Source organism: Barbatula barbatula (assembly GCF_947034865.1).
Source record: "Barbatula barbatula genome assembly, chromosome: 17".
NCBI lineage: Eukaryota > Metazoa > Chordata > Actinopteri > Cypriniformes > Nemacheilidae > Barbatula > Barbatula barbatula.
Window position 1 is genome coordinate 10027676 of NC_136780.1, and position 27334 is coordinate 10055009.

The 27334-nt window shown below is 39.0% G+C and overlaps 5 protein-coding genes across 7 annotated transcripts; 2 read left to right on the plus strand and 3 right to left on the minus strand.

The window, feature by feature from the left end:
- The first annotated feature begins 2497 nt into the window (after positions 1–2497).
- Positions 2498–4544, plus strand: rpl10 (ribosomal protein L10). The gene is made up of 6 exons (XM_079478821.1): positions 2498–2661; positions 3055–3113; positions 3466–3573; positions 3708–3846; positions 4071–4233; positions 4316–4544. Exons 1-6 carry the CDS (start codon positions 2639–2641, stop codon positions 4469–4471), a joined length of 648 nt encoding a protein of 215 aa, XP_079334947.1. The 5' UTR covers positions 2498–2638; the 3' UTR covers positions 4472–4544.
- Positions 4545–5083: 539 nt separating this feature from the next.
- dnase1l1 (deoxyribonuclease I-like 1) lies at positions 5084–8044 on the minus strand. Its single transcript, XM_079478820.1, has 9 exons — positions 7919–8044; positions 7052–7280; positions 6876–6964; positions 6693–6782; positions 6418–6530; positions 6208–6320; positions 5955–6112; positions 5698–5794; positions 5084–5538 (listed from the first exon to the last, which is right to left on the minus strand). The coding sequence occupies exons 2-9, from the start codon at positions 7199–7201 to the stop codon at positions 5395–5397; spliced, it is 954 nt and encodes a 317-aa protein (XP_079334946.1). The 5' UTR covers positions 7202–7280; positions 7919–8044; the 3' UTR covers positions 5084–5394.
- A 3701-nt stretch (positions 8045–11745) lies between these two features.
- Positions 11746–14047, plus strand: ognb (osteoglycin, paralog b). The gene is made up of 6 exons (XM_079478416.1): positions 11746–12031; positions 12363–12456; positions 12541–12705; positions 13035–13237; positions 13315–13407; positions 13521–14047. The coding sequence occupies exons 1-6, from the start codon at positions 11864–11866 to the stop codon at positions 13689–13691; spliced, it is 894 nt and encodes a 297-aa protein (XP_079334542.1). The 5' UTR covers positions 11746–11863; the 3' UTR covers positions 13692–14047.
- A 14-nt stretch (positions 14048–14061) lies between these two features.
- Positions 14062–17982, minus strand: kctd6b (potassium channel tetramerization domain containing 6b). 3 transcript variants are annotated; one of them, XM_079478417.1, is made up of 4 exons: positions 17826–17980; positions 17316–17406; positions 16249–16923; positions 14062–14415 (listed from the first exon to the last, which is right to left on the minus strand). In XM_079478417.1, exons 2-4 carry the CDS (start codon positions 17340–17342, stop codon positions 14353–14355), a joined length of 765 nt encoding a protein of 254 aa, XP_079334543.1. In that variant the 5' UTR covers positions 17343–17406; positions 17826–17980; the 3' UTR covers positions 14062–14352. The 3 variants fall into 3 exon arrangements, with proteins under 3 accessions (XP_079334543.1, XP_079334544.1, XP_079334545.1); XM_079478418.1 differs by having other exon boundaries at positions 17812–17950; XM_079478419.1 differs by lacking the exon at positions 14062–14415 and having other exon boundaries at positions 15511–16895; positions 17826–17982.
- Positions 17983–18828: 846 nt separating this feature from the next.
- abhd6b (abhydrolase domain containing 6, acylglycerol lipase b) lies at positions 18829–23504 on the minus strand. Its single transcript, XM_079478415.1, has 9 exons — positions 23388–23504; positions 22766–22915; positions 21926–22082; positions 21711–21824; positions 21433–21565; positions 21026–21183; positions 20896–20950; positions 20668–20768; positions 18829–20574 (listed from the first exon to the last, which is right to left on the minus strand). Exons 2-9 carry the CDS (start codon positions 22882–22884, stop codon positions 20392–20394), a joined length of 1020 nt encoding a protein of 339 aa, XP_079334541.1. The 5' UTR covers positions 22885–22915; positions 23388–23504; the 3' UTR covers positions 18829–20391.
- Between the last annotated feature and the right edge of the window lie 3830 nt (positions 23505–27334).

A 27334-nucleotide genomic window follows, 5' to 3' on the forward strand; every position in this document is an offset into this window, starting at 1 on the left:
GAATCTGATCTGTGCTTCAACCGGTAGCCAGTGGAGAGAGATGAAAAATATGTGTTTAATATACACTATATCATATTCATATTAAAATTAAAGTGGTATCACAGCAGTTATACAGTATATATGAGACAACATCAACTAATGAAATTGAAAATAATATATTTAAAGATATAATGACTAATACCCAAACCAACCCCTTTAATACCATTTATTTCCAATTTCCGAGATAGTTGAAATTGTTTGTAATTTCTCTTAAATTTTTCTTCAAAAAGTTACACCATCCATCCCCACCTGACAGCGCTTACACAAAAAACACACTTCAACCATTGAAATGCATGCATTCACACAAGCACTGTTGCATAACTGCACATGCAAACTGCGCAGGACCAGTGCAAAGCCAAATCACAACGGCATGTGAAAACCCATTCTCATGTTCTTTTGAGTAAACACTCGTGCCTTGTGCACAGTTAGCCCGTTCATCTCTCTGATTTGGGTATGGTAAATAAAGCCCAGCACCCAGTTTGTGGATCTCTGACGAGAGTACAAGACCCTTATATTATGTGCGAGTTTACCATAATGAGAGATCCTCATCATAACAAAGACGAGTGGTTAAATACGTTTGTGGAAAATATGTATTATAGACCAATGAATGAAGAACCAAAATAAATGTATGCATCAAGCAGCATTGGATGTAACTAGTTATTAAGTAACTGTAACTTAATTACTTTTCCCTTGAAAAGTAAAGTAAGGGATTACTTTTTCTGTAATTTAATTACAGTTACTTCCGATGTAATTAAAGTGAATACTGTGTAATAAATTCAATAGTGGAAATGACATAAAAATGATATGTCTAACTTCAAAACGTATGCTTTAATGTATCTAATGTATTCAATTTGTATACTTTGGACATAAAAGTAAGAATAATTTATGTAGTTGTTTATTATTTATTTGAATTAATTAAAATATCCTGGAATCAATTCTAATCAAGTTTGATATACTGTAGGATATAGAAAGTAATTAGTAAAAAGTAATTAAATACTATTCGGAGAGAGTAATTTGTACAGTAATCTAATTACATTATTGAATATGTAATTAGCACCCAGTAATACATTACTTTTTCAGAGTAACTTACCCAACAATGCATACAGTAAAATTGGTTTAAAGCATGGGGTGGGATCTCATTCCAGACATTTTAATGTTATACCCACAGTGAATTATTTGAGGCTCTCCAGGCTGTGGGAGTTTGAAACCAATTTAGACTGACTTTAAAACAGCTGTTATGAGATAAAATAAATAATTGCATAAGAACTTAGCCTGACCTGTGCACCACCCCATCTAAGGTAAGAATGTTTCCCTGCCCCAGTTAGTTGAGGAAATGCAGAAGGGAACATGTTAAGGGGAATAGTTAAGATTGTTTATACTGCTTTGGCTTCAGCTTATAATAGACTGAATGTTTCCTTAGATGAAAACTCAATCTAATTGATCTCTCATGCATAATGGCAAACTGTACAGTAGGATATAGGCTGTGCATCCAATGTACTACAAGTTTTTTTGTAATGTCACAATAATTGTTACATTTAACTAACAGCAAACGTTTGTTATTCAATGACCAGCCCCAGCATTTGGTCCTCATTATCCACAGTTCAGAAGTATGAGGTCATTCCCCTCCGAAAATGAAGAGGGTTGAGAAAGGGGATTTCAATCCCACACCAGGGCTTTATTTTTACAATGCAACAGCGCTGTCCTTTGGAAGAGAGTGGAAGGGTTATCATTAACTGTTGTATAGGTCTTTGTCGCCCTCGTGTGCATTTGAATGAGATGAATCCTCTGCGATTTGGGTGTTTCCTGCAAATGGACATGTCTTTCTTTTAGACTTTTGTGCAAGGCGTTATATATATTTTTTTGCTACGGCTTTATTCATAGCAATCGTTTTGTGTATTTTGTTTATGTATTTTCTCTTTTCGCCTTTTTTCTCATTAATAGGCCTATTCCCAGAAGCATTCAATAGAAACATTCGAACGCAATTGATTAATTTGGTTTATAATTTCCCTCTTTGTTAAAAATATGACAGTTTCAATCTAATAGTTTTAATAATACGTTTTGTATTGGATGTATTTTAAGATCGATCGTCTGGGTATGGCTCATGAGTAAAAACTTATAATAAGAATAATAAGAAATATAAAGGCAAGCAAAGCAACACCTTAATAGTGCAAATAATTGTGTCAGTCCTCGCGTGTGATACTGCATATTACAAACACACAATTTTGTACTCATATGGACTACAAGTCCCAGCCGTATAAGGTAACTAAAAAACTACACGTCCGCCTTTAGCGTTAAGGGACAGACTATAATCTTTAAACTCACAAATTAATGTATTATAAATTAAATGTTGTTCAATTTGTAGCAGAAATAATAAAAATAATATCAAACGTGCATAGGGCAACCGGATGTAGTCACCCTCGTTGCATTATGACGCAGCGGAAATGCATGTTTCTTCCTTTCCTCCATTAGGTGAGTGCGTGGTGAGAGCGCGCTGCCTCGCTCTCTACTTATTGCTCGAAAAACACATTCTTTGCTCAATCATAACCACACGTTTCAAGACTTAAAAGTGTTTTTATTGTTAATATTACAGATCGCAACCATGGGCCGCCGTCCAGCCCGTTGGTAAGTTGAGAATTTGGTGTTTCAAAAAACTGGCCGTAGTTAAAATGGCAGGGCCCGGTAACCATGTGTGTGACAGTGTACTGATAATCCACGAGTCTCTAGTCATTCACAGTACAAGCTCCTGTAAAATACAATTACATATATTTTTAGTTGACTTGAGTTTTAAAACTTGCTTTGTTAAATATCTGGGCAACAAACTAGCGTTCCAGTTAGCGTTGACGTTGAAACGATGACGTTAGTTGGGCAGTGCACAGCACATTTCGCTTTCTCTAAAAAAATGTTCCCTAAAATATTTATGAAAAGTTTTCGCATATTTTCCACTGACGGAATGTTTTCCCATCATTATAATGGTGATGGATTTGAGTCTAACTGAATGTAAATCATTTCTTGCAGCTACAGATATTGTAAGAACAAGCCTTACCCCAAGTCCCGTTTCTGTCGAGGTGTTCCTGGTAAGTAGTCAAGTTAAATGATTTATATGGATGCATCGATTGGAGTGTTTGTTTTCCTGCAGTTTATTAAGCCGACCAGTCTTGTTTACTGTACTTCTCTGGTGTGCAAAGGCTGCAGACAGTAATTCTTTGGTTGTGTATGAGCCTGGCTGGGAGGTGCTGGGCCCTTTAAGGGACCATTGAAACAATCTCATTGTGTAAATCTTAAATCATTGCATCTTTGTTAATTGATGCTGGTATTGTCTTGGACATGGCAGACTTATGTTAATACTAGACAGTGGTTGCAATGTGAACATTCTCAAGAGAATTATCTTTAGGAATTTGTTTTGGCTTGTGTGCCTCTTCTAAACAGATGCCAAGATCAGGATCTTCGACTTGGGGAGGAAGAAGGCTAAGGTGGATGAGTTCCCCATGTGCGGTCACATGGTGTCTGATGAGTGTGAGCAGCTTTCCAGTGAAGGTAAGGGGAGGGTTTTCGTTCGGTTTTTATGCACTTTTCGGAGCAACGTGGTAAAATATGAAGACTGAAATGTGTAGACATTCCATACCACAAGTTTTTCTGAGATTGACATTTCAATCAAAATTTTCCTTTAGCTCTGGAGGCTGCCCGTATCTGCGCCAACAAGTACATGGTAAAGACCTGCGGTAAGGATGGTTTCCACATCCGTGTGCGCCTGCACCCCTTCCATGTTATCCGCATCAACAAAATGTTATCCTGTGCTGGAGCTGATAGGTGAGCACGGGCGGTGTCTGTGATTACCTGCAGTTTATTAAGCCGACCAGTTATGTTGTCTGTACTCCTCTGGTGTGCAAAGACTGCAGACAGTAATTCTTTGGTTGTGTATGAGCCTGGCTGGGAAGTGCTGGGCCCTTAAAGGGACCATTGAGACAGATGTTGCTGTGCATTTCAACAAAATACTTAGTTTTTTGTCAATTAACATGTGGTCATTTGTACAGGCTCCAGACTGGAATGCGTGGTGCTTTTGGAAAACCCCAGGGCACAGTGGCTCGTGTAAACATTGGCCAGGTGATCATGTCTGTGCGCACAAAGCCCCAGAACAAGGAGCATGTCATCGAGGCTCTGAGGAGAGCCAAGTTCAAATTCCCAGGCCGTCAGAAAGTATGTAACATGATGTCAGTGTTAGTTGATAAAAATATCGAAGCATGATGGTCTTATTAAGCTTGATGTACTTCCCTCTTAGATCCACATCTCCAAGAAGTATGGATTCACAAAGTTCAATGCCACGGAGTTTGATGACATGCTGGCAGAGAAGCGCGTGATTCCTGATGGGTGTGGGGTGAAGTACATCCCCAACCATGGACCTCTGAGCCGCTGGAAGGCAGTGCACTCCAAATAAGGACCACATCCTAAGTTCATGTGTGAACATTGCTCCAGCGATCTCAAATAAAGTCCATTTGTTTGATTTACAATCTTGTCCTTTTTATTGTCTTTCAAAGCAAAATACATTTTTGGGGAGAAGTTTTGTGGCTGGAAGTATAGCTTGTATAACGGTATAGTAATATCAAATGATCCGTGAAAACTATAAATCTGATTTTACCATTGATTTTCAAAACAATTGTAATTTGTTCCAGCAGAAATGTGTCTACTTGTTAACTACACTGTTATGTTCAGGTAATGTCGAACATTGCCTTTAGGGTAAAGTGCTGAACGACAGTCTTAACAAACCACAATGTTATTCAAGAAGGTTTCTGCTTTTGTCTCAAGAGCTCCTGATACGTCTGTTTTTTTTTAAATATATTGTGCTAACAATAACGACATATTGTGGACAGGTTCAGTTTGATTTTAGTGTGGTGATTAAATCAGTGATCACGGATTTGTTGGTAATATAGCTCAATGTCATTTTGTATGGATTGGATCCTTTCATATTTTAAGTGCATGTTATATTTCCTTGCGCTGCCTAAAATAGTTATGTAAATTTCAGAGAAAAAAAATAAAACCAACACAGGTTGAGAAAATAGCAAAAGATAAAATTATGAAATTTTATTACAAAATACATTTTCAAAAGCTGTCATAATTTAGCCACTTGCAATATAAAGGAAAAAGCAATACCATACTGTAAATTTAAATTAAATATGATACATACCAGACAAGAAAAATACAATTTCACTGATCATGTGAATGTCACTATCCATGACATTCTTTAGATACAGCTGTGGCCTGATTTAAGTTCAAGTCCAAAGTTCACAACAGCTCTGTAACAGCAATTTAAAGTCTTCGCTTAACCTAGATGAGATGAATTCTCATCTGCCTTAATTCTACTCATATTATGTGCAGTAGCAGTAAGATGTTGAGAACAAATGCTGTGGGTAGAAAACATGATGCTTTGCTGTTTCCTGAGCGAAATCCAGACTTCACGGTTTTCAGGGTGACCTCGATGGGGTAGTGATCGCTCACTTCAAGAGCCTGAGAGACAATCCACATGTTCAGATTGATGGCTGTGTGACTAAAGCAAAAAACTGCAAATTCTACAGTTCTAGTTTAGGCTAAACTTTTATTTATGAGGTGAAGTTGGCCTGCCTATTAAAAGCTACTGATTGTGACTTCTTAAAAGTGTTTTTTTACCTGAGCCTCTGTAAGACGGTATTCTTTGGAAAACTTGAAGGGTTGTGCTGAAAATGGCTCAATTGCTTTCAGAAACGCCTCTCCATGCACAACAAATCTGTGGATTAAGCCATATATATTTTGATTTGAATATATATTTAACAAATATTCCTTCATTTGTAAATCACTTTGGATATAAGTACCCACTAAATGACGAAAATGTAAAACTACATGAAATTGAATGTTCATTTGCAGTTTTCATTCTGCTGTTACTGTACCTGTCATATGCACAATCAGTCGACTCTTTTACTGTAGTGTCCACACCATCTTTAATCAGCCAGATAAAAGACAGGTCTGAGAAGAGTCTGATGTTCTTACGGTTCTTCTTAGCCACGTATCCACAAGCTGCATTGAAGTCCCCAAGAAACAGGATGTTCTATCAAGAGCAGAAGGATATAAAAGCTAGATTTAGAATGTAAATGTATAATAGTATTGTATTAAAGTACCAAATCAGCAAATTAGCCAGCACACCTCGACTTTCCATCGCTTTTTAATATCCACGAAAACATCGTACAACTCGTCAATCTCTTTGGTGGCATTTGATGGAGTGGTGTGCTGAGGGATCAAGACAATCTCCTTGGCCACTGTTAACAGAGACATCATGAGATCCGACAGACTAAACTGAGATATCTGCAATGATCTGCCTGGGATCAGATTCAATGGCTACAATTCTATTTGTACCTGTTATAGGGGCTTGAAAATGTACCACAAAGGGTTCTCTGGAGAAAGCATCTTCATCTCCTTTCTGTGAATCTGGATACTGATATTGATTTTTTAGCTTGGCAGTGCTTTTCCTGTGTGACAAATTAATTTGTACGGTTTGAAATTCACGAAACAAGATGAGGTGTATATGTAAATAAATTTTTAAGTCACATCTACCACATTTATATGTATTTTTATTTACCCATTATTATACCATAAAGTATAGTCATAATGCATAATTAGTACTTTAATACCTGTAAATAAAAACATACTGCTCCTGATAGGTTTGTGTTCTCCCGAGACGGGCACTTGCGATGTAGTCATACTCAATATTCCTGTCAAGTCTAAAAACACAACATGACATGTGACCTGACTCATCTCTTAAATCTACATTAAATCTGATGGGATTTGTTTTTCAGTATTTGCATAATGTTCACCTGTTGACAGCAGCAAGCAAGCGTGGCATTGCTTTATTTTTCTGATCTCTGACCTCCTGGAGCAAGCATATGTCACATCGAGCTACAATCTGCACAAAATAATTTCAATTTTTGAAAATAATTTTTTGTCATTTTTTAGTTTTTAAGAAAGTTAAATGCTAAATGTGTGCTCTTACCCGTGCTAAAGAAAGCATGACTTGGGAATTGGATGATTTAGAATCTCCGAAACTCTGGACATTAAAGGCACATATTCTGAAACCACTGCAGCTCAGCAGACCAGACAGAATAGAGATGGAGAGAAGCAGAACTCTGAGATCTGTTGTCATTGTGATGCTGAATATTGGAAGGCAGAGATGTATGTGCTTCGTGAATCTTTAAGACAACTCCGGCGATTCGTGTAGAAACCTACAAACAGATTAGGTGACATGAAAAGAATCTATAGAAACCATGTCAGCAGGTTGTAAAAGGGATCTGAAAGTTATCAAAGTGACAAATAGGGTCACCACATCGGGTTTGTGCGGTTGTATGAACAACTTCAACTTTTTAAATGTCATTTTTGAAATTCAGATTTTATTTGACAAATGACTTCCACATTTGTGTGCCAAACACTTTAAGACATTTAGCAGAGTTTAATAAAAAGAAATTCAGTTAAGCATGAATATGCATATTTTAGACACAGCTTTGATCAACAACACCTTTAATCATGTTTTGATCAAAGCATTACTGCTTTTCACTATTTCATGTGTGTCTTCAATAAGATCTGACCAATGAAAAACAGTTATCACCTAATGATAAGATCTAACCTAGCAATAAACATACAGTGACCTATTGTGAAGTAAATAGCATGTTGTTATTCAGACGTAATCATTATGTAGTAACTTGCTTCAGAAACAGAGTTTCCATTTTGCAGAAAGAACTTCACCATGTTAAACATTTATTTTAGCAGTGGTTTAAGTGTAGGCAACCCGGTACTGAACAGTATAACAGCAAGCTGACACAATCTGTCAGATACTAAACATACTACACAGAATAGATTTACTTACTTTATTTGAAATGTGTTGAGTTTAACTTCAAACAACTGCCCTCCGTTTTCTTCTCGCAACTGAGGAGTTTCCCTGTGTCGTTGTACTCGGGAAGCCATACGACACGCCCTCTGCTGTGCTATATGTAGGCAAGGGCGGAGCATCCAAACGCTTATCTTACCGCTCCCTTCAATGAAAACAGCCAGCCATACATATGCAAAAATAACGGAATAATGAAGAGAATAATCTCTTTGCACGGCACGGTCTATCAGGTCTTTCTAGTTCAGGCACAAGTAAACAAATCCCAGTCTGAGAACATTAAAGCATGTCTGCAACAAGGACTAAAGTATGGAAGCCCGTTTCCGCCAGGGTTGGGAATTTATTTTAATTAGTATCTCATAATAATGACTTGAGTATCTCAAAATAATGAGAAATTAAGTCATTATTATGAGATACTGAATAAAAAAAAGTCCCAACCCCGGCGGAAACGGGCTTCCATACTAAAGTGTATATAGTCAATAAGTTTAAAGGTGAAATTCCAGCATTTTAAAGTTAAAATAAATCAATAATGTATAGGCTACCACATGTCCACAACTACAAAACAAATCTATTTATTCTTATAGATATTGACACATTTCTGTTGTAACTGCGTTTAATCGTTTTTATTTATTTATTTATTTATTCAGTTCGGTCCTCACCGACAACTTTAAACAATTAATACAAAATAAAAGTTGCCTACTGCTCTGTCTTAATAGTGAATCGTTCAGGTGTGGTCAAAGACAAATTTCGTATGGCTTTTCGTAACGTTTTGGGGAAATGCACACACAGAGAGAACTGATTCAGAATCAGTTTTAGTTTCTGCATACAGACGCTGAATGTTAAAACCGTATTCAATGCAGTACACGTGTTTGTTTTTAATATAACAGAAACTTTGCACGTGATATGTTTGAATTGTTTTAAAATATATCAAACATACAATGCTTATAACGTAATAACACAGACCATGATCAAGTTTGTAAATATCCGTATTTTAATTTACACGTTGTATCTGAGGTGAAGTGCAGTGGCGCCCCCAGCAAATTTCAATAGGGCGGCCACAAGGAGGCTACAGCAAAATCTTGGGGTGGCACCAAAAACAAAACAAAAAAGTACTCACTGCAAAATCAATCACATTAGGGGTGGCCATGGGGAGGCCAGAGTTTATGCATTGGGGGCCGTGGGCGCCCCTGGTGAAGTGCAAGGCGCTAGTTATGCGCTTTAGATCTCCATCTATTACGTCATCGTCTTTTCACTAAAACGTTAACTGGTTGACGTTGAAGTTCCTCGTTGTTAATCTGTCCTGGAACGAGTTTCTTAGCTTCCAGCTATAAATAGTTCAGCTTTTCAAATTTAAAATTACTGTATCTATTGAAATTGCAAGCAGTTGGTGTTGGAGAAAATTGCAGGTGAGCTCTCCATTTAGCCTAGCTGGTTTAAGATAAATATCTCCACTTGCAGGGTATTTATGGGTTCAGCCGGCATTTGTTTAACACATCCCTATTTAGCCTTTGATCTGTTGATCTGTGATGAACGGAACCTCTGGAAAGGAGGTGTCAGCCGCGGCTTCATTCATAAGCAGTTTACGACGAATCAAATGCTCTCTCTCTGAAGATGAGCTGCATCTCTTCACCCAAATACTCAGCCATGCTCTACCAGGTGAGATGAGATAAATAGTCCTACTTAAAGATGACCTTCGAGTTTCATATGTGGGCTTTCAAGTTAGGCCATTGTGTGACTTGAGCTGTCCTGAGGTTTTTTCACTCAGATCACTATCAGCATCATTGGTATCGTGCTCCCTTCAGATGCTCTGGCTAGAGATGTTTACGAATCAACGATGACATGGACCCACCCTTTGGCAAAGCAGTAACTGTCATTGGGGTTACGCCAGTGAAGCTTGCCCATTTCTTCCAAAAGAACTGACGCTGTGGATGGGCCCTTACAGTTAGTCCTATATCGAATCGGGCAGGATGGATCCACTTGCGTTCTCCTTAGGTCACTGCACCAGCCTAAAAGTGCCCCCTCAGCAGATACATCAGCCAGCTGCTGTGAGAAACTAAAAACCAGTATAGTCTCCTTCTTCAAAGGGACTCGACTGTACTGGAATTGACACTTTAATGTAAAGCGAAGTGAGCTTTATAATAACATTAAACTGAACACAGAATAGGCCTGTGCTGTTTTATGTCACTATATTTTAGAGGATATGTTGTGTTTGGAGTCCCAAATATCTCCTTAACAATCTGAATTGCTGTAAATTAATTAAGATTGTTTTGGGACACATTTTGTAATATAGACCACTTTTGATAAAATTCCATTTCAAAATCACAGAAAAATCACATTTATACAATGCACAATATCATAATATTTATACCATGTACAAGTGTATTATGAAGTACATTTATTTCATGGCTGTTATAGTTTAGTAAATGTTTATTTCTGATGTAGTAGTTTTGATGACACATAATATTGTCAAGTAAGTTTTCCCATTCTGCACTTATGCTGTTATGCACTTATGTTATTGCATGAGTTACAATCTTCTAATGATAAATAAATGATTATCCATAAAACTGTATTAAAATTGAACATATATTATACAAATAATTTATGAAACATTTAAAATTGTATTTAAAAAACAAAGTTTTCAAATTTAAATATTTTAAATTTTCTGTCATGTCACGATCCACCAGGGTGCGCTGTAAATGACTATTAGGTCAGATGCAGATCAAATTTGATATTGAAGTCCCGTCCCGATGAAATGAAAGCTTGTCGACTCCTCGAGGACAGAATCGCTCACATGTGTTGAGACGCCCCTTCATGCACCAGGTTGCTATATCTGCAGGGAACAGTGCTGAGAAAATATCTGGACTTTGCAGAAACTATGTTTTCCCTCAAGAATAGCGACTTCCTATATGTGTTATATTGTCTTGGTGTAAAATTTTAACAATTTTCCTCATCAGGTTAAGTGACAGTTTTGGATGAAGTTCTTGAAATTCCTTTGTTATGCCTTGAAGGCTTGAACCAAGTTATGAAAATGAGATCTCGAGATGTCATAACAAGCAGTTCTCTAAATGTGCTCTGACGTGGAACTCAATGTGACGATGCTTCCTCTGTTAAAGCCATCAGATCTTTCTGAGGGTGAAGATATAACAAGTCAAATTATGTTTGGCAGTTAGATGTTTAACATTAGAATTTTCATTCACGGTGCTTTGTCATGAATTTTCCATTTAAAGATTATAGCAGGCTCCAGGCTTAATCAAAAACAGGACAGAAATCTCTTTTTTGTCTCTCTCTCTGTCCTCTTCTTCTTCCCCTGATACCAAACAAATTCAGATTGAATGCCAAGAAAAGAGCGCTTGGACACCATATTGAGATACACATGACCCTGTTTTTCATAGAACTTCTGTGAATTGTTTTGCAAGTATAAAATGCTCTGTGTCCAAGATTCCTGAACTAATAATAATTTCCTGTTGAACTGGCCAGCACCGTTCGTCCTTCAATATTTTTCCAAATCACGTGTCTTAATGCATCTCTTTGTCACAAAAACACCAGTACTAGAAAAGTCTTAATTGTTGTTGGTAGGTAACGGTAAATTAAGAGACAACAAATGTATCTTCTTTTACTCTCATAGTTTCCTTGTAATTCAGCGCAAGTTGTTTACCAAATTGTTTAAAACTAATTAAATCGTTGTGTTATTATAAGTAGGCCTACATTTAAACAGGGTTATAAAAATATAATGTTTTTGGATAGAAAGCAATATGCAATGAACTTAAACAGCACACAGTGGGTTAAGACCAATTTCACGACTTGTTTTTCAGTGGTTCAGCCCAGATAAGCACTTTAAAGGTCTTGGATTCTCAGCACTTGCACACTGCACTGCCCCCTCTCCACTTCACACAGTGGTCAAGGGCAACAACTATTTCTCCTCTCAAGATGTTGAATCTGAGGATCCTGATCTTTTTCTTTACTGTACCATGGATGTTTTGTGGAACGGCAAGAAATGATAAACTGGTGCCTAGAACCAGAGGGAAATTGAAAATAATAGATCACGAAGAATTAATCCCAGAGACGAGAACTTTCATGGAGCAAAGGAAACCAAAGGTATTGTGTTTGTGCAGTAGCTTACTTATTTGGAATTTCTCACTTTGGAGATTGACCTACTGTACATCCCATATTAATGTTTTTGGTTTGTGATCGCTGTGTTTGTAAAATCCGACTACCAGATCATAAATATTGTTCCAAGAAAGGTATGCAATGGAAAACCTGGGGATAATGGGGTCATATCCAAAGGAAAGCAGCACCATCAGTTTTGTGCAAGTTATCTGAAAAAGTCCTATGAGGTCTTTGTCCAGAATTTTTCGAAAAAGCAAAGCTGCATTAGAGGAAACCAATGTGGTGTCATTATTCTGCTTACAATTCTGTTATACTGCAGAAAAAGGTTGTTCCTACTCCAGATTATGAAAGTCTAGAAATTGTTGACCAGCCGAAACCTGAAAGTCCAGGAGCAGACAATAAAGACGACAAGGGTATTTAACTTTGTATAAAACCTTTACTTTGTGATTCAATACTTGTATTTGCAGTCATTTGACCTAATTTAATCCTGTTTTCAGAACTTCCCACTTGTTTGATGTGTGTCTGTCTCACTGGATCGGTATACTGCGAGGAGGTGTCCCCAGACATGACAACAGTTCCACCTCTACCAAAGGAAACAGCTTACCTTTATGCACGCTTCAACAAAATCACTAAAATAACCGGCAAAGACTTTGGTGATATTGGTGAGGAATGCTAGAAAAACTGTTTTAGGTGTGGCCACAGAAAATACAACGTGTAATGTTTGGAACTAGAATTGGAATTATTGGAAGCAATCTTCAGTAAAATTTTCCAAAAGACTGAAAAAAAGCAGCTAAAGTATGTAATCTTGTCAGCTATGATTCTTTATCCTATTTTAGATTAATGTCTAAAGACATCTGTTAGCTGTCTGCACACCGATTTCAGTGAAATATGTGAAAGCTGTGGCGCTATCAAACACTGCTGTGAGCAGCAAGGCTAGAGAAATAAATGTTTACATATCTCAGATTTTTACATTTTCATATTTTCTTAACAGTGACACTGAGAAGAATAGACCTGTCTGGCAACCTAATCTCAGAAATCGAGGATGGAGCCTTTTCAAAACTTACTCAGCTTGAGGAACTATCACTAGCTGGGAACAAACTGGTGAAGCTGCCGATGTTGCCAGCAAAACTTATGTATCTTAATGTCAATCACAATCAACTTAAAACAAAGGGAGTAAAGGCAAATGCTTTCAAGGTAACACAGAAGAAATATCAGTTTTTGCAAAAAGTTATTTTTTGTTTATGACGACTGACAGTCATGTTTGGATTTAGAAACTCAGCAAGTTGGTTTACCTCTACCTTGGAGATAATGAGCTGGAAGCTGTTCCAAGCCTGCCTGAAAGCCTACGTGTAGTTCATCTACATGTGTGTTCAGTACTGCTGACTGAAGTCTCAAATTATTTATACATTACCATACTGTACTTTTCATTGTATCCATATAGATTCTCATCAAACAGGCCTTTGCTTATCTTTTTCAGAACAACAATTTAACAACGATCACAGATGAGACTTTCTGCAAAGGAAACAACACGCATTATATCAGGTACAACATGCTGGAGGTTCGACTTGATGGGAACCCAATAATGCTGGCCCAATATCCCAACAGCTTCATCTGTCTGAAGTCTCTGCCGATCGGACACTACAAGTGATCTGCTGAGGCATGATGAACATGTTCAATGATGAATATTTTCAAAGATCTTTGAGCCGTTGCCTAACTGGCATCCACTTATGAAGTTGTATTATAGTATACATTTCCAAAAATGTCACAGCTTAATAGTGAATTTTGACTAATCATTTTTGGTGCATTTAGAGCATTTCACAGTTGTGCAAAAAAGTTATTTAGGCTAAGAAAACAGTTTGCTTGACTCTTGTAAAGTGTAATCATTTTGTTATATTAAAGTATTACTACAAGGTGGAGAGAACGTCTGCAGTACCGCATGACAGACAATGTCTACAAAGGGTGTTACTGAAATCCTTGCTGGTAAATAAATACCAATGGATCATCCGTCTTGTCTTTTTGGGTATTTTATTTTCACAAAGCATTTAACGTAAGACGTTAAAAGTACAGGTTCTGCACAAATGTGAAGTACGCAGTTATGTATATTCCATATCTGAAGAATAGATATGTATTTATACATATCAGGCATGTTTATTCTAACTGGTATCCTCCATTTATGTACAGAAAAGCACACATTCAGTCTTTAGACAAAAGGTTTTTGATTCAGTTTCTTCATTTTGAGGCTCACGTGGTCCTTTCAGTGTGTTCTGAAGTTAAAGGTCCTCATTTGGGTTCAGATTCACTGAGAACAATCAAACCCTCCTCAATTTTCTGTTGGTATTCCCTCTCTGATCTCTTTCTTCTGTAGACATCATCTGTTGATCAAGATAAAAACCATATCTTTTTAACCATCACAAATATCCAATAGTAATAAATATTTTATACACATACATTTATTTTATGTCCAGCTCTCTGTATAACGTTAGTGTATTTCAAGTGAAGTAAGCCTACTTTTATATTCAACAAAGGAAAATTATAGGTCAACAAATAACATTTGCGTTTGGATAAACAACACAAGCGAATGCCATTGTTACAGTAAACATGAACGCACTAAACGCTTAAATGATTCTGCAATGATTGAATATTCTACAAATACATATTTTTGTTATTATACTTACAAAATGTTTCTCTTCCTATTCTCACGTTAATCATGATCCACTCCATGACACCCCCGATACAAAAGAACACGGGCAAAAATCTGTATGTCCCGAACCTTCGTTTCCCCGGTACAAGACTTAATATATATTTTAGGTTCGGACTTTTTTTAAGCATTTTTATTTCCAAAACCCTGTCACGTAGACATGCGAGCACCACAACCTGCCCTAATAAAAATGGTGTTTCGTTGGCTTCAATCGGGGAGAGACCACATTATAAGAACACCAATGCCCTTCAAGAATCGTCCTGCGCAAAAACGCATGTAACTGCTGCACAGTGCACATTTACAAAACAGGAAAATATGGCGGCGCAAACGTCATCTCCACTGTGTTCTAATAGGTCCGATCTCGGTGAAGAGGTGTGTTTGATCTAACGGGGCGGTGCACTACAGTTGAGTTTAGGATCACTCAACAAAAATGTTTCCCATGATCTTACAAATCTTTTAATCTTAAGGTGTGTGTTTCAATGTTTAAAATGACCTCTGTATACAAAATATAATATAATGCCAACATAATTTCTTTCATTAGAAAATTAAAATATTTTTAAATGGTTTACTTCGACTCTTATTGGCTGCGTTTATTCATTATTTACTCCATGTATAGAAATACCTTCAACCTTCCCAGGAGGTTGAGACCTCAATCAGCTGAATGAAAAAGGCCATGTATAGAATCTTTTAAATGCTATAGGCAAAGGGTGACAACTTGGAAGATGCTAGAATATAACAGAGTTAATTTATCGTGGGTGTTTTTAGTAACAACATAATTCCCCCAGTTACAATTGGTTTATTCTATAGTTTTGATGGGTTTACTATTATTCTAAAATGTGAAAAATATAAAGAATAAGTCATTCTAAACTTTTGAAAAATGTTTGCCATGTTCATCCACTCTTCACGTCCCGCGAAGACGAACACACCTTATATCAAAAGAAGGTGAAAGTAAACTGTAAAATTATAGATTTAATTCTCTCATCTGATGATCAGGGCAACAATGGAATAGGGCACAATCCAGATGTCAACGGTAGTGAAGACCGATAGCTTTTACATTTTAAGTCCTTTCTTGGGGGTTAAATACATTTCCACGTACAACATGTTGACATTTAATACTTTAACAATGTGTTACAAATGCATGCACATTTTTATCGGTATGTTGCACATTGTGCACAAAGCTTGACAAAATTCGTACCCAATGAAACGTATAGCTGAACCACATAATTTCTGTAAATACACGATTGTGGTGATGTTCTTTTTCTGTACAATGATTTGGTTTTTACTCATTACAGTAGTGTGGTGTTTGTTGAATTCATTTTTGAACCCTTTTTCTAGATGAAAGTAATCTGTGTTACATAATTTTACTCCCTCCCTTTTTTATTTTCCATCATTGAAAAGTTTGGTCTCAAAAGACAGTGAATTTCATACAGATTAAAGCAGCATTGGTAACGGCAGCAACCACATTCAAATGGCACTACAGCTCACAATGATTTGGTCAATCTTCTACCTTGTAAGCTGGACGGCAAAATGTCCAATGGTGCTCCACTGTGTTTTCATTGGCACGCTCACTCATGTGGTGCACTCGTGTGTTTCGTATAGTGAATCCCTGTTTAGCGATGTAGTCCATGAGGTGGACCCTTAAAGACACCTCTTGATGGTGGTCACATGGTCCAAAGGTGAAGGACACCTGGCAGTCTCTGGTGTCCATCATGTGTTTGTTCCACTTTGTGAAGTTGTTGGATATTCCCTCGAGTAGCGTGTGGACCTTGGTGGTTATGGTTAGTTGGGTGATGATAACCGCGACAGGGTTCGAGTACTTGGAGAGTTTGCGAGTGCTCGACAACTCCACCACCTGTTCAAAGGTGTCCAGTGGGTACAGTGGCTTTGGGTCATAGAGGCATTGGATTAAAGGCTCAATCTGATAGAAGTCAGCTTCTTTACGCAGAAGGTCCATCTCCGTAAAGTCGAGAGGGAGCGTGAGCTCAGAAGTGCGTAGGAAGTTTAATATGTAGCGGAAAAGCGTCCCATCCCGGTCGATGAAGTAGTTTCCCTGAGTGTCCCGCGTAGTGGGGAAGTCGCCACGGAACATGGCACCCAGCATAGAATCTGGGTAACGCTGAAGCGTGGACATAGAGGTGGTGTAGAGGTGACCTCCTACATTTAAGGTGACTGGGTGAGTCAACTTTAAAGTAGATGGGCAAAAGCAGAGAAAACATTGACTAAGCAAACATTTAAATGCGAGTTAAATGTAAACATCTTAGGTTACAGTCCTAGCATACCATGCCATACATTAAGATGGCACAGCAATGAGCATGGTTAGTGGCCTGTTTTGATTTGTTGTCATATTAGGTTTGTTGATCATGTATATTATGTTTTAAGATGCTTTAAAGAATTAAAATAGGTTATGAAATTTGTGATGACACCAGAGAAAACGAGTGCATTAACTAAATCCCTGTTTGGTTGTAAACATAATACATGTAATCGATCTGTAATCTTAAATACACAATAATTAATCAATAAAAATAGTAAAAAAACACAGCTTTATTTATCCAGTACATTACTCCATGTACATACCCTATGCCCCCAGTCCCCATTATCCATTTGATGAGGATAGATGGACAGATCTGACCCACAGAATTATTTCGGATATTATATTTGATAAGACCTGCAAAGGAAAACGTATATAGATACATAATATTTAATACACATACATGTAACTTCAATGCAAAGAAACAACTGAAAGCAAACATATAAACAGATCGTGAGATGAACAAGATAGACAAATGAATTAAAACCCCATTTGCTAGCTCTTCTGGTAACGTACTCAATGTGAACAGACTTAATGCAACATCAATAATTCTCTAAATATACCCTAAAATCACGTTTTTCTACCCGATCAGGTGTAATATTTTAACATGCTAATGCTGTTCTCTGGAAACCGCTGGTTAGCCGCCAGCTAACGTTACCACTATGCTATAATTTTACGTTAGCTCCCTGCTGACTATTAATGCAATGGCTATGCTATGAAAAGATCGATTGTTATGAGTCTAGTTAGATGTATGAAACGCACATTTCTGTATTTACCTACGTCCGCAGCTAAGTGTCTGTGTGAAGGGAAAAACCACCGATCGGTCGAGTTTTGAGGATGTTGTACTGCAGACTTGACTGACTGTGACTGTTAAGCTCTTCTCCGCCTTGCGGCGCCGCAAGATCCGACACGCGTTTGACATCAAAGTACCGCGAGAGCTATTCGACAGAACACTTTATATGGTTTTTCGAATCGCTCTCGCGGTGCTTTGGTGTCATCCGCCTGTCGGATCTTGCGGCGTCGCATCACGCCGAACAAGCCTGACACTGGGTTCAAACCAAACGCGAATTAAGCGGTTTGAACTCGAAAATTACATACAAAGTCAATGCAAAGACGCGTATAGACGCGAACTCGCGGCAGGTGATGCGAATGACTCGAACGCGCATCAATCTCGTCTCCCGCGAAAGTTGATAATAGGCTTGTTTGAGATGCGCCTTGCCTCGCCTGAAATATAGGCGAGAGTAGGCGGCTACAGTGAGGGGAGGAGTGAAAAAAAGTGCAGGCAAGCCGGACACTTCCTGAATCTCGCTGTGTTGTGGACTGCAAACGTCAACAATGGAAGAGATCGCGTTCGCGTTCTTTATCGCAGACGAAGTTGATGCAGTTGAAATACCACTGTTTTTACACGAAGATGGTTATGATGAGGAGAATCACCGAAGGTGAACAGTGCTCATTACTTAAAATGGCTTATTCAGTAAATGGTAGGGATATAAATCTATCTGATCTAGAGTGGTATTGCAACTTGCATCTAATGAAATTAATGTCGAGTAAAAAATAAACAGTCCTGACTGCAGATAATTCAGCACCAAAGAATTTTTTTTTATTATTATTAAAGTTATTTGGGTGAACTATCCCTTTTTTACATGACAAATATTCCATATAAATATATTACACAATTGTTTGTCACCTTAATGTAAGTTTCAATTCATGTTTAATGATTAGGAAAAGTGTGTGCTGCAAATTATTCTTAAAAAATAATATGAAACAACAACACATAATAAATTAAGAAATGAGCATGTGTGGGTTTTGTTTATTGCACTCCTGGAATCAGACATATCCAAATAAAGATATCGGATAAAAACACAAACATGAGGCCTAATTGTAAAACAGTCACATTAGATGTATGCATGTATTGATGGATTGACTAATTTATTTAATGGAATAATGTTGTACAAAAATGTCAATGTATAAAGAGAATACACATCTCTCAATAAAGAGAAAATTAAAACAAACAGGACTTCACTTCAAACCAAGAAAATAAAAATAAAACATGTCCTAATTACTAAGTACTATAGAAAAAGTAAATCGTATTAGGCTATAGGTAATGGACTTCTTCGAATTAAGGGGGAAAAAATATCAGCTGACATTCTCAGCCAATGAGCACGAAGCTGTGTCGTCAGTCAGTCGTTTCCCATCATGCTTTTGAGTAGCGCAGTCGGTGGAGAGCAACTGCGCTCGACTGCTCAATCCGACACAGCCGCCTCGCTGTCGCGAGAGTTTTTGGGCACACGTCAGCATGAGGTCAGAGCAAGGCGGACGTAACTCGGACACTTTTCTAACCGGCATGCATCTCACGGTGATCACCGGTGATCGGTTCTGCGCAGATTTTGTTCATCTCAAACAAGCCTAATATTTGTCAGATCGCGTCACTCTCGCGAAAATATCGAACTTCTCTCGCGTGTAACACGATTGTTTGCGTTTGGTGTGAACCCAGCATGAGAAGACAGCCGCCGCACTCTGACTACATCACGTGACGTACACCACCGCACAGAAACGACTGTAATGGTTTCAACACATCTGTTTAGGGAACAGCAAAGCTTTGTGTTGAAACTCCTGCAAATGTCAAAGGACTCAAAGGAATTGCTAAATAAATAATGATTTCATGGAAATAGAGAATGCGTCCTACATCTGGGTACTAAAAATGTCGCTCCATAAATATCACTCACTTCAAATAAAAGTGACATGATACTGCGCAAAAAGTATTTTTGTGACATTTAACCAGTCCAACAAGTTTTTTATGCCAAGAGAAGGTGATAATTCTGTCACATATACAAAAGTGACATGGTCGCCAGGTCTTAGTTAAAGCGGTCTTCCATCCTGGCTAGGCTGGTGTTTGGGTATTCTTCAAGTCTAACCACCTAAGACCAGCAAAACAAATAAAATACCTCTAAAACCAGCCTGCTACACCAGCTAAAACCAGGCGGGTTAGTTTTACCAGAATATAAAGGGTGATGATCAGATGAGTTATGCAGCACAATTATTATGGGCATTACTCCACAGGTTCATTATAGTGCAGCATTGCTTACTTAGAAATAGTGTATTGTTTGTATATTGCATCATAAACACGTGGGACAAACAATGTTGATTTGATCTGTAGTGTCAACTATCACACAATTCACACAAGTAGGCCTACTTCTTTGTTCAGCACTGAAAGATGAAGTGTGTTATTTTTTAAATACTTTTCTCTTATTCCAGCTGAATATGCAGAGACAAGTAAGCCATTTTACCACAAAAAAACCTACATACTAAGGATTCAGAAATATACAGCTGATGGCAGAAATCTCAGGATGTTTTCTTTGTGCTGGCATTTTCTGTGCCTTGCTGGGAGATAACAAAATCGAAAATGAGTTTGGCTGTTTGGCGTGGTCGCTCCATCACTACAGAATGGCCACAGTTATCCAGCAGATCAACACGGGAGCCTGGAAGAGCCTCTTTGAGCAAAGCTGCCCCAGACACATCCACAACCTGAAAATAAACACAGGAATATATTTGAAACTCTGTGTATATGTACAGAGGTGTATTTTCAATAAAGGCCATGATAACATTTTCTGCACATACCTGGTCTTGTTTGCCCCAGATAATTTGCAAAGGGGTGGTTATTTGCTGTGTATGGTCATGCATGGCATATTTAGAATTTTCACCCATAATTTCCATGAAAACTGTTAAAAGAGTTGAAAATACTTATAATTCTGCAAATAACCACCAACTTTTGTTATATATTATATATATTACACATTATAATATTTTATAACGTAGAACATAATTTCAGTAAATATATTTACTTACGCTCATGATAAAAGTCATTGTGCGGTATCCGTACATCCACCAGGCCTTGAAGAATCTAGAAACAAGGGGCATCATCACACACAGTACATGTGGATGTATGTAGAATTGAGATAAAGAGTGTGTTTGTCACCTGTTGAGGCACTCTGAATCGCACATGAGAGCAGAGTTTCAGCATCTCCTCCATCTCTTCTGGACTGGATGGAATAAGTGGAATGTTCAGTCTGTACTGGCTCTGCTCCACATCATCCATTTGAATGTCAAATTTGCTTTTACTTTGGTTCTTTAGGCCTTAGGATAGAATGTGGATACACAGGAGTGATATTAGGGAGTAAATGTTAAAAATAGAATTTGTAAGTTTGCCCAGATATGAAAATTCTGTCACTGTTTATTCAACCTTAATTGGATCCAACTGTAACTGTTTATTGTATACAAATTGTGTAGGTTCTTCAAAACAATTTATATAGTTTTGATATAGTTAATTTAGCTTCGTCTTTTGATTTAGCTATTTTTGTGCATCAAAGAAGCAATATTACTTACCCGCTGGGCAGATGAGGCTCATACTGCACAGATCTGAGGGATAACAGGCTGCATAAACTCCCGCCACAGTCCCACCCATTGAAATGCCCACCAGGTGGAAGGGTTTCCTGTTTAGTCGAATTGCCTCTACAAACTGACAGACAAAAGTGATAAATTCAGAACTATTTCACAAATGCTACGGATACTTTATCATGACATGTTGATTTGTGATCGTAAAGATTTCAGTCTAAGAAGCAGGTTTCCACAAAAACAATATGTCTACTCATCTAACCATATACCTGTCGTATTCTTTTGACTTGGCTCTGGATTGAATAGTCATCCCTGTCAGTACGTGTTGTTCCCTCGTGGCCCGGCATGTCGACACACAGCAGATGCAGATGTTTAGGAAGATACTGTATAGATCAAGACAGTTAGTGCTTTTATAGTTGTAATATAGTCAATAACACCAAAAATATTCTATGCCTCATCCCTGAGACCTGTAAACATAAAATACCTTCACCATCTGAAGCCATGTGTCTTTATGAGCAGAGAAGTCATGAAGCATCAGTATAGAGGGCCTGAGGCCTGGTTTCCCTCTGCATGAGTAAGAGAAGCGATAACCTCCACAGTCTGCATATCGTATGTGCATGCCTAATGTTCTCCTCCAGTACCTCCACAAGCACAAGCAGTGTGTCAAAGTTTCTTAAAGGGACAGTTTACCCCCAAATAAAAATTCCATCATCATTTGCTCTTTCTCAAGTTATTTTTTTGTTTTGATGAACACAGAGAAAGATATAGTTGGAAGAATGCTTGTAACCAAACAGTTCTTGGCCACCATACAATTGTAGAAAAAGTTACAATGGTTGCTTTTCTAAATTCTTCAAAATATATTCTTTTGTCTCTAACAGAACAAAGAAATTTGAATAAAAAAAATCACACTATGTTGGGTATGCAATATTTATGCAGATCATGACACCTTTAATCGGTCATAAAGATGAACTATTATTACTGTATGCGTTTAGATTATTTGTATAGCCTTTTCTGTTTATAGTGAAGTAAAATAAATATAAAAGAAAATGCGTTGATATAAACATATAATTTATATGCACATTTTGTTTATGTACACTGAGTTCGAAAGGTAAAAGACTATGTTTGCATTTATCATAAGTTGATCGCAAATGTTACAATCACACTGTCAATAACACACATATGCTTATTTTGATTAGTGGCTTGGAACAAGTTTAGATTTTTTCCAAACTTACGCATTTTAACCTTACTGTTATAGGAAATACATTTACATAATTAAATATCAAGTTTTACGTGATCTATGTGGAGTATTTGATATTGTATTTACCAGTAGTAGACTTTTATGAGTGATGATGGCCATAGCAAAAATGAGGCCATGAATAAAAGCAGAGGGATTGCAAGAGTCCCTGCAGCAATGGCAAACATGTTCACCATATCCCGATCCATGATAATGTTCAGTTGTTATCTAATGAAAAGCCTAGAATAACACAACATTTCAACAAATGTTGAAGAAAATATATCACGTAGTTATACAAGAGATGTCAGACTTTAAAATACATTTACCAAATTGGTCGGATTATAGAGAAGGAAGGTGGGGGAGGGTTTGACATTATCTGTTGTATCCGATCAATACATGTAACCCAGATTTCTGACTATGACTTTGAGTTTTATTATTTAATCCATTTGTTTAAGGTCACTACATAAACATGTCTATTTGTTTCATATTTACAGAATCACTGTACAATTCTGAACATTTAAATTTCAAAAATGTTATCACTATGAATGATAAACGTAAACCTTCATATTTGGATAAAATGATTAAAATATTTTATTCCTTGTCAAACATATTTAAAACAGTTCAAGAGCAATACACCTACATTTCCAACATGGATTTCATTCAGGAAAGTCCATTACAAAAGCAGCAGTATTTAGAAAGATGCTAAACATACCATTCAGGAGTCACAGCAGGTTTTTGTCATTTTCATCCTTGTGTTCAAAAGTCCACGACAGCTGTTTGTTTGGTCCTAAACAGAGCGATGTTATCCAGTAGAAACAGTGCGTGTACTGATCCTGTGACTTAAATAAATCAATGAGGTTAGATGGAATACCAGTCATACAGTGCCTTGCAAAACTATTCACACCCACTGAACTTTCTCATTTTCACACGTTGAAAACCACAAACAAAAATGCATTTTATTGGGATTTTATGTAAAAGACCAACACAAAGTGGCACATAATTGTGAAGAGGAAGGAAAATGATGACATTTTTTTCAAAGAAATATCTGAAAAGTGTGACGTGCATTTGTATTCAGTCCCCTTGAGTCAATACTTTGTAGAATCACCTGTCGCTGCAATTACAGCAGCAAGTCTTTTGGGGTCTTCTTCTTCTTCGGCGGTCAATCGAAATGAGTATGACTGTCCTCTCCGTCGGGCGCCTTATTTGTGGATCCTCAGGTGGCTGTAAAGGCCGATCTGTGATCCACAGATTCTGCTGCAATGTTGACATTTGAGGTCCGTGGTGGTGTGTAGTGGTGGAGCCCTTCTCTGTTTGTCCTTGCAGTGTTGCCGCCTTGCATCTGCGGCACGGTGGAGTTCTGTTTCGTGGTGTGCTGCACCTTCCTGCACTGCCTTTCTCCAGTAGTCCCTGTTAAACACTAGATTCTCCCAGTCACCGGACGTGATGTCAAACTTTTTCAGACTGGTCTTGATATTGTCCTTAAAGCGTTTCTTTGCTTTGGGAGACGGTTATCGGGCATGCGGATAACATGTCCTGTCCATCGGAGTTGGTTCTGCATTATGGTGGTAGTGATGCTGGACATATTCGTTTCCTCCAGAATACTGGAGTTTGTACGTCTGTCTTCCCAGTTGATCCTCAAGATTTTTCTTAAGGTTCTTTGGTGGAATTGTTCCAGTGCTCTCAGATGTCTGCTGTAGGTTGTCCAGGATTCCGCTCCATACAGCAGAGTTGGGAGAATCAAAGCTCTGTAAACCAGGACCTTGGTTTCAGCCATCAGGTCTCGGTCATCAAAGACTCTTGTCCTAAGTTTGGCATAGGCTCCGCTGGCACAGCTCAGGCGATGTTTAACTTCATAGTCTATATCAGCCTTGGAAGAGAGAATGCTGCCAAGGTAGGTGAAGTGGTCCACGCTTTCCAGAGTGGTGTTATCTAGTTTGATGATGGGCTGGAGTGATGGCTGGTTGGATGGTGGTTGATACAGAACCTGAGTTTTTTTGATGTTCAAGGCCAGACCCAGGGCTCTGTATGCCTTGACAAAGGCATTTAGGATGCCCTGGAGGTCTTCAGGGGAGTGTGCTGCAATAGCATTATCATCAGCGTATTGCAGCTCCATGACGTTGGTATTCCTGACTTTACTCTTGGCTTTAAACCTGTTGAGGTTAAAGAGCCTACCGTCAGTCCTATAAAGGATTGGGATCCCCTGTGGCAACTCTTGGCCAGTAAGGTGAAGTATGGCTGCAATGAAGATGGCAAATAGGGTAGGTGCAATGATACATCCCTGTTTAACCCCAGTTCCACAGTGAATGACTCAGATTCAGAGCCACTGTTGAGCACTGTGGCTGACATGCCGTCATGCAATAGTCTCAGTACACGGATGTATTTGGCATGACATCCATACTTTGATAGTATGCTCCACAGTGCCTGCCGATCCACGGAGTCAAAGGCTTTTGCCAGGTCTATAAAGGCCATGTACAGAGGGAGTCCTTGTTCCCGACACTTTTCTTGTAACTGGCGAGCATCAAAGTTCATGTCAATTGTTCCCCTAAATGGTCGGAAACCGCACTCTGATTCAGGGAGTATCTCCTCAGCTAGTGGTACCAGGCGGTTAGCAAGGACATGAGCTGGGACTCGGCCGGTTGTTGACAAGAGCGAGATGCCTCTGTAGTTTCCGCATTCAGCCTCGTCCCCTTTCTTGAATATGGTAACAATTTGGGCAACCCGGAGCTCTGAGGGGAGCTCTTCCCTTTCCCAGACCTTGATGAGTAGATTGTAACTGTGGTGCCAGAGCCTTGGTCCTCCTTCCTTTAAAATCTCTGCGGGGATCCCATCAGGACCAGTGGCCTTGTTGTTCCTGAGATTTCTGATGGCATTGTGTCTGCGGAATATGGTCGGCGATGTCTGGTTCAGCTGAACTGTCACAGTTCAGAAGTTCTTGAAAGTGCTCCTTCCAACGTGCGTTGATGGAGTCATTGTCTTTCAACAGAGTCTGTCCATCTTTTGGGCGAAGGGGATTTAAACCGCGGTGGCTAGGGCCATAGACAGCCTTAGTGGCGCTAAAGAAACCTCTGATGTTACCTGAATCTGCCATTCTCTGGAGTTCTAGAGACTTTTCTGTCCACCAGTTGTTCTTGAGTTCCCTCACCAATCTCTGAACGTCCGCCTTGGCTCTAGAGTGTGCTGCCCTTTTGGCCTCACATGTTATATCATTTTGCCACACTCTGAAGGCTTTTCGTTTTCTGGAGATAAGTTGTTCTATCTCTGTATCATTTCCATCAAACCAGTCCTGATTTTTCCTGGACTGATATCCAAGGGAGTCATGGATGGTGGATTTGAGAAGGCCCCAGTGCTCTTCGATATTATCAGGATATTCTTGCAGGATAAGACCTTTCTTGAGAGAGTCCTGAAGTCGTTGCTGGATGGCAGTTTCATTCAGGCTGTCAAGGTTCAGTCTTTGCCGGGACTGCTTCTTCTGAATCCTCCTCCTTTTTTTAAGTTTGATGGACATTGTGGATCGGATGAGGCGGTGGTCTGTCCAGCAGTTATCAGAGCCTATCATGGCCCTTGTGATGTTCACATCACAGCGGTACCTGGCCCTTACAATTACATAATCAATAAGGTGCCATTGCTTGGAGCGAGGGTGTCTCCAAGATGCCTTAAATTTGTTTTTCTGTCGATATAGAGTATTGGTAATGACGAGGTTATGCTGAGCACACTTACTCAGAAGCAACACTCCGTTGGAGTTGATGTCACCGATGCCCTCCTTGCCAATAGTGCCCTTCCAGAGGTGTTGGTCCCGGCCTACCCTAGCATTAAAGTCTCCAAGGAGGATGATCTTGTCCTCCCTGGGGATTTTTGACAGGGTGTCTTCTAGGCAGGCATAAAAAGCATCTTTTTCTTCCACATCGGAGTCTAGGGTAGGGGCATAGGCGCTCACTACTGTCGCTGTCAGGTTGTTGGCCAACACCAGATGGATTGTCATGAGGCGCTCGCTGATCCCCACTGGAAGTTCAGAGAGGTGGTTGACAAGCTGGTTTTTGATGGCAAGTCCAACTCCATGGTTTCTAGCCTCATTGGCTGGCTTTCCTTTCCAGAAGAAAGTGTAACCTCCTTTCTTCTCCTTCAGTTGCCCTTCACCTGCCAGTCGGGTTTCGGAAAGAGGTGCTGTCCATCAGGGTGCGCACATTCCAGGCTCCAAAATTCAATTTCTTTTGTTTCTGACCGCAAATGGGGTGTTCCCTCTGGACGCGGTAATCCAGTTGGGAGGTATGAGGCAGGCTATTTTTAGGGCACCCTTTCTAGCCCCTTCCCCATGTGGGGTAAGCCTAAATAGGACTGCTTAGACATGGGTGTAGCTGCCGAAGAGCTCTTCTGCCTCGTTCCTAGAGCCCAGCGATTGATTCTGACACCCATCGCCTAATGTGCCAGCTCATGACTAGGGACTTCCAGACTACACAACCCTGCCCCCGTCGCCACTTGCTGGTCGCCATTATCCAGGGTGGATTCCCTTTGTGGAGGACGCCTGTGCGTGACGTTGTTTAACGTGTGAAGGCTGGTGCACAGACAACCATCACACGATCCTTGGCAGGTCTGGGTCAGGATCCAGTGGCATGGAGACGACTGGGGCCCATCACTGCTGGAGCCTTCATCCGTCTTCCCAGC

Bases quoted from the DNA above. Each gene is read 5' to 3' on its own strand.
- rpl10 (XM_079478821.1), top strand. From the start codon at position 2,639: ATGGGCCGCCGTCCAGCCCGTTG. The intron at 2,662-3,054 runs GTAAGTTGAGAA...CATTTCTTGCAG, and splicing joins GGCCGCCGTCCAGCCCGTTG to CTACAGATATTGTAAGAACA. The intron at 3,847-4,070 runs GTGAGCACGGGC...TCATTTGTACAG, and splicing joins TCCTGTGCTGGAGCTGATAG to GCTCCAGACTGGAATGCGTG.
- kctd6b (XM_079478417.1), bottom strand. From the start codon at position 17,342: ATGGATAATGGGGACTGGGGGCATAGG. The intron at 16,924-17,315 runs GTATGTACATGG...TCTACTTTAAAG, and splicing joins ATGGGGACTGGGGGCATAGG to TTGACTCACCCAGTCACCTT. The intron at 14,416-16,248 runs GTAGAAGATTGA...CTTGATCAACAG, and splicing joins TTTGCCGTCCAGCTTACAAG to ATGATGTCTACAGAAGAAAG.
- dnase1l1 (XM_079478820.1), bottom strand. From the start codon at position 7,201: ATGACAACAGATCTCAGAGTTCTGCTTCTCTCCATCTCTATTCTGTCT. The intron at 6,965-7,051 runs GTAAGAGCACAC...TATTTTGTGCAG, and splicing joins TCATGCTTTCTTTAGCACGG to ATTGTAGCTCGATGTGACAT. The intron at 6,321-6,417 runs GTACAAATAGAA...CTCTGTTAACAG, and splicing joins TTTTCAAGCCCCTATAACAG to TGGCCAAGGAGATTGTCTTG.
- ognb (XM_079478416.1), top strand. From the start codon at position 11,864: ATGTTGAATCTGAGGATCCTGATCTTTTTCTTTACTGTACCATGGATG. The intron at 12,032-12,362 runs GTATTGTGTTTG...GTTATACTGCAG, and splicing joins TGGAGCAAAGGAAACCAAAG to AAAAAGGTTGTTCCTACTCC. The intron at 13,408-13,520 runs GTGTGTTCAGTA...TATCTTTTTCAG, and splicing joins TACGTGTAGTTCATCTACAT to AACAACAATTTAACAACGAT.
- abhd6b (XM_079478415.1), bottom strand. From the start codon at position 22,884: ATGGATCGGGATATGGTGAACATGTTTGCCATTGCTGCAGGGACTCTT. The intron at 21,566-21,710 runs GTATATGGTTAG...TTTGTCTGTCAG, and splicing joins AAGTCAAAAGAATACGACAG to TTTGTAGAGGCAATTCGACT. The intron at 20,769-20,895 runs GTAAGTAAATAT...CTCTTTTAACAG, and splicing joins CAATGACTTTTATCATGAGC to TTTTCATGGAAATTATGGGT.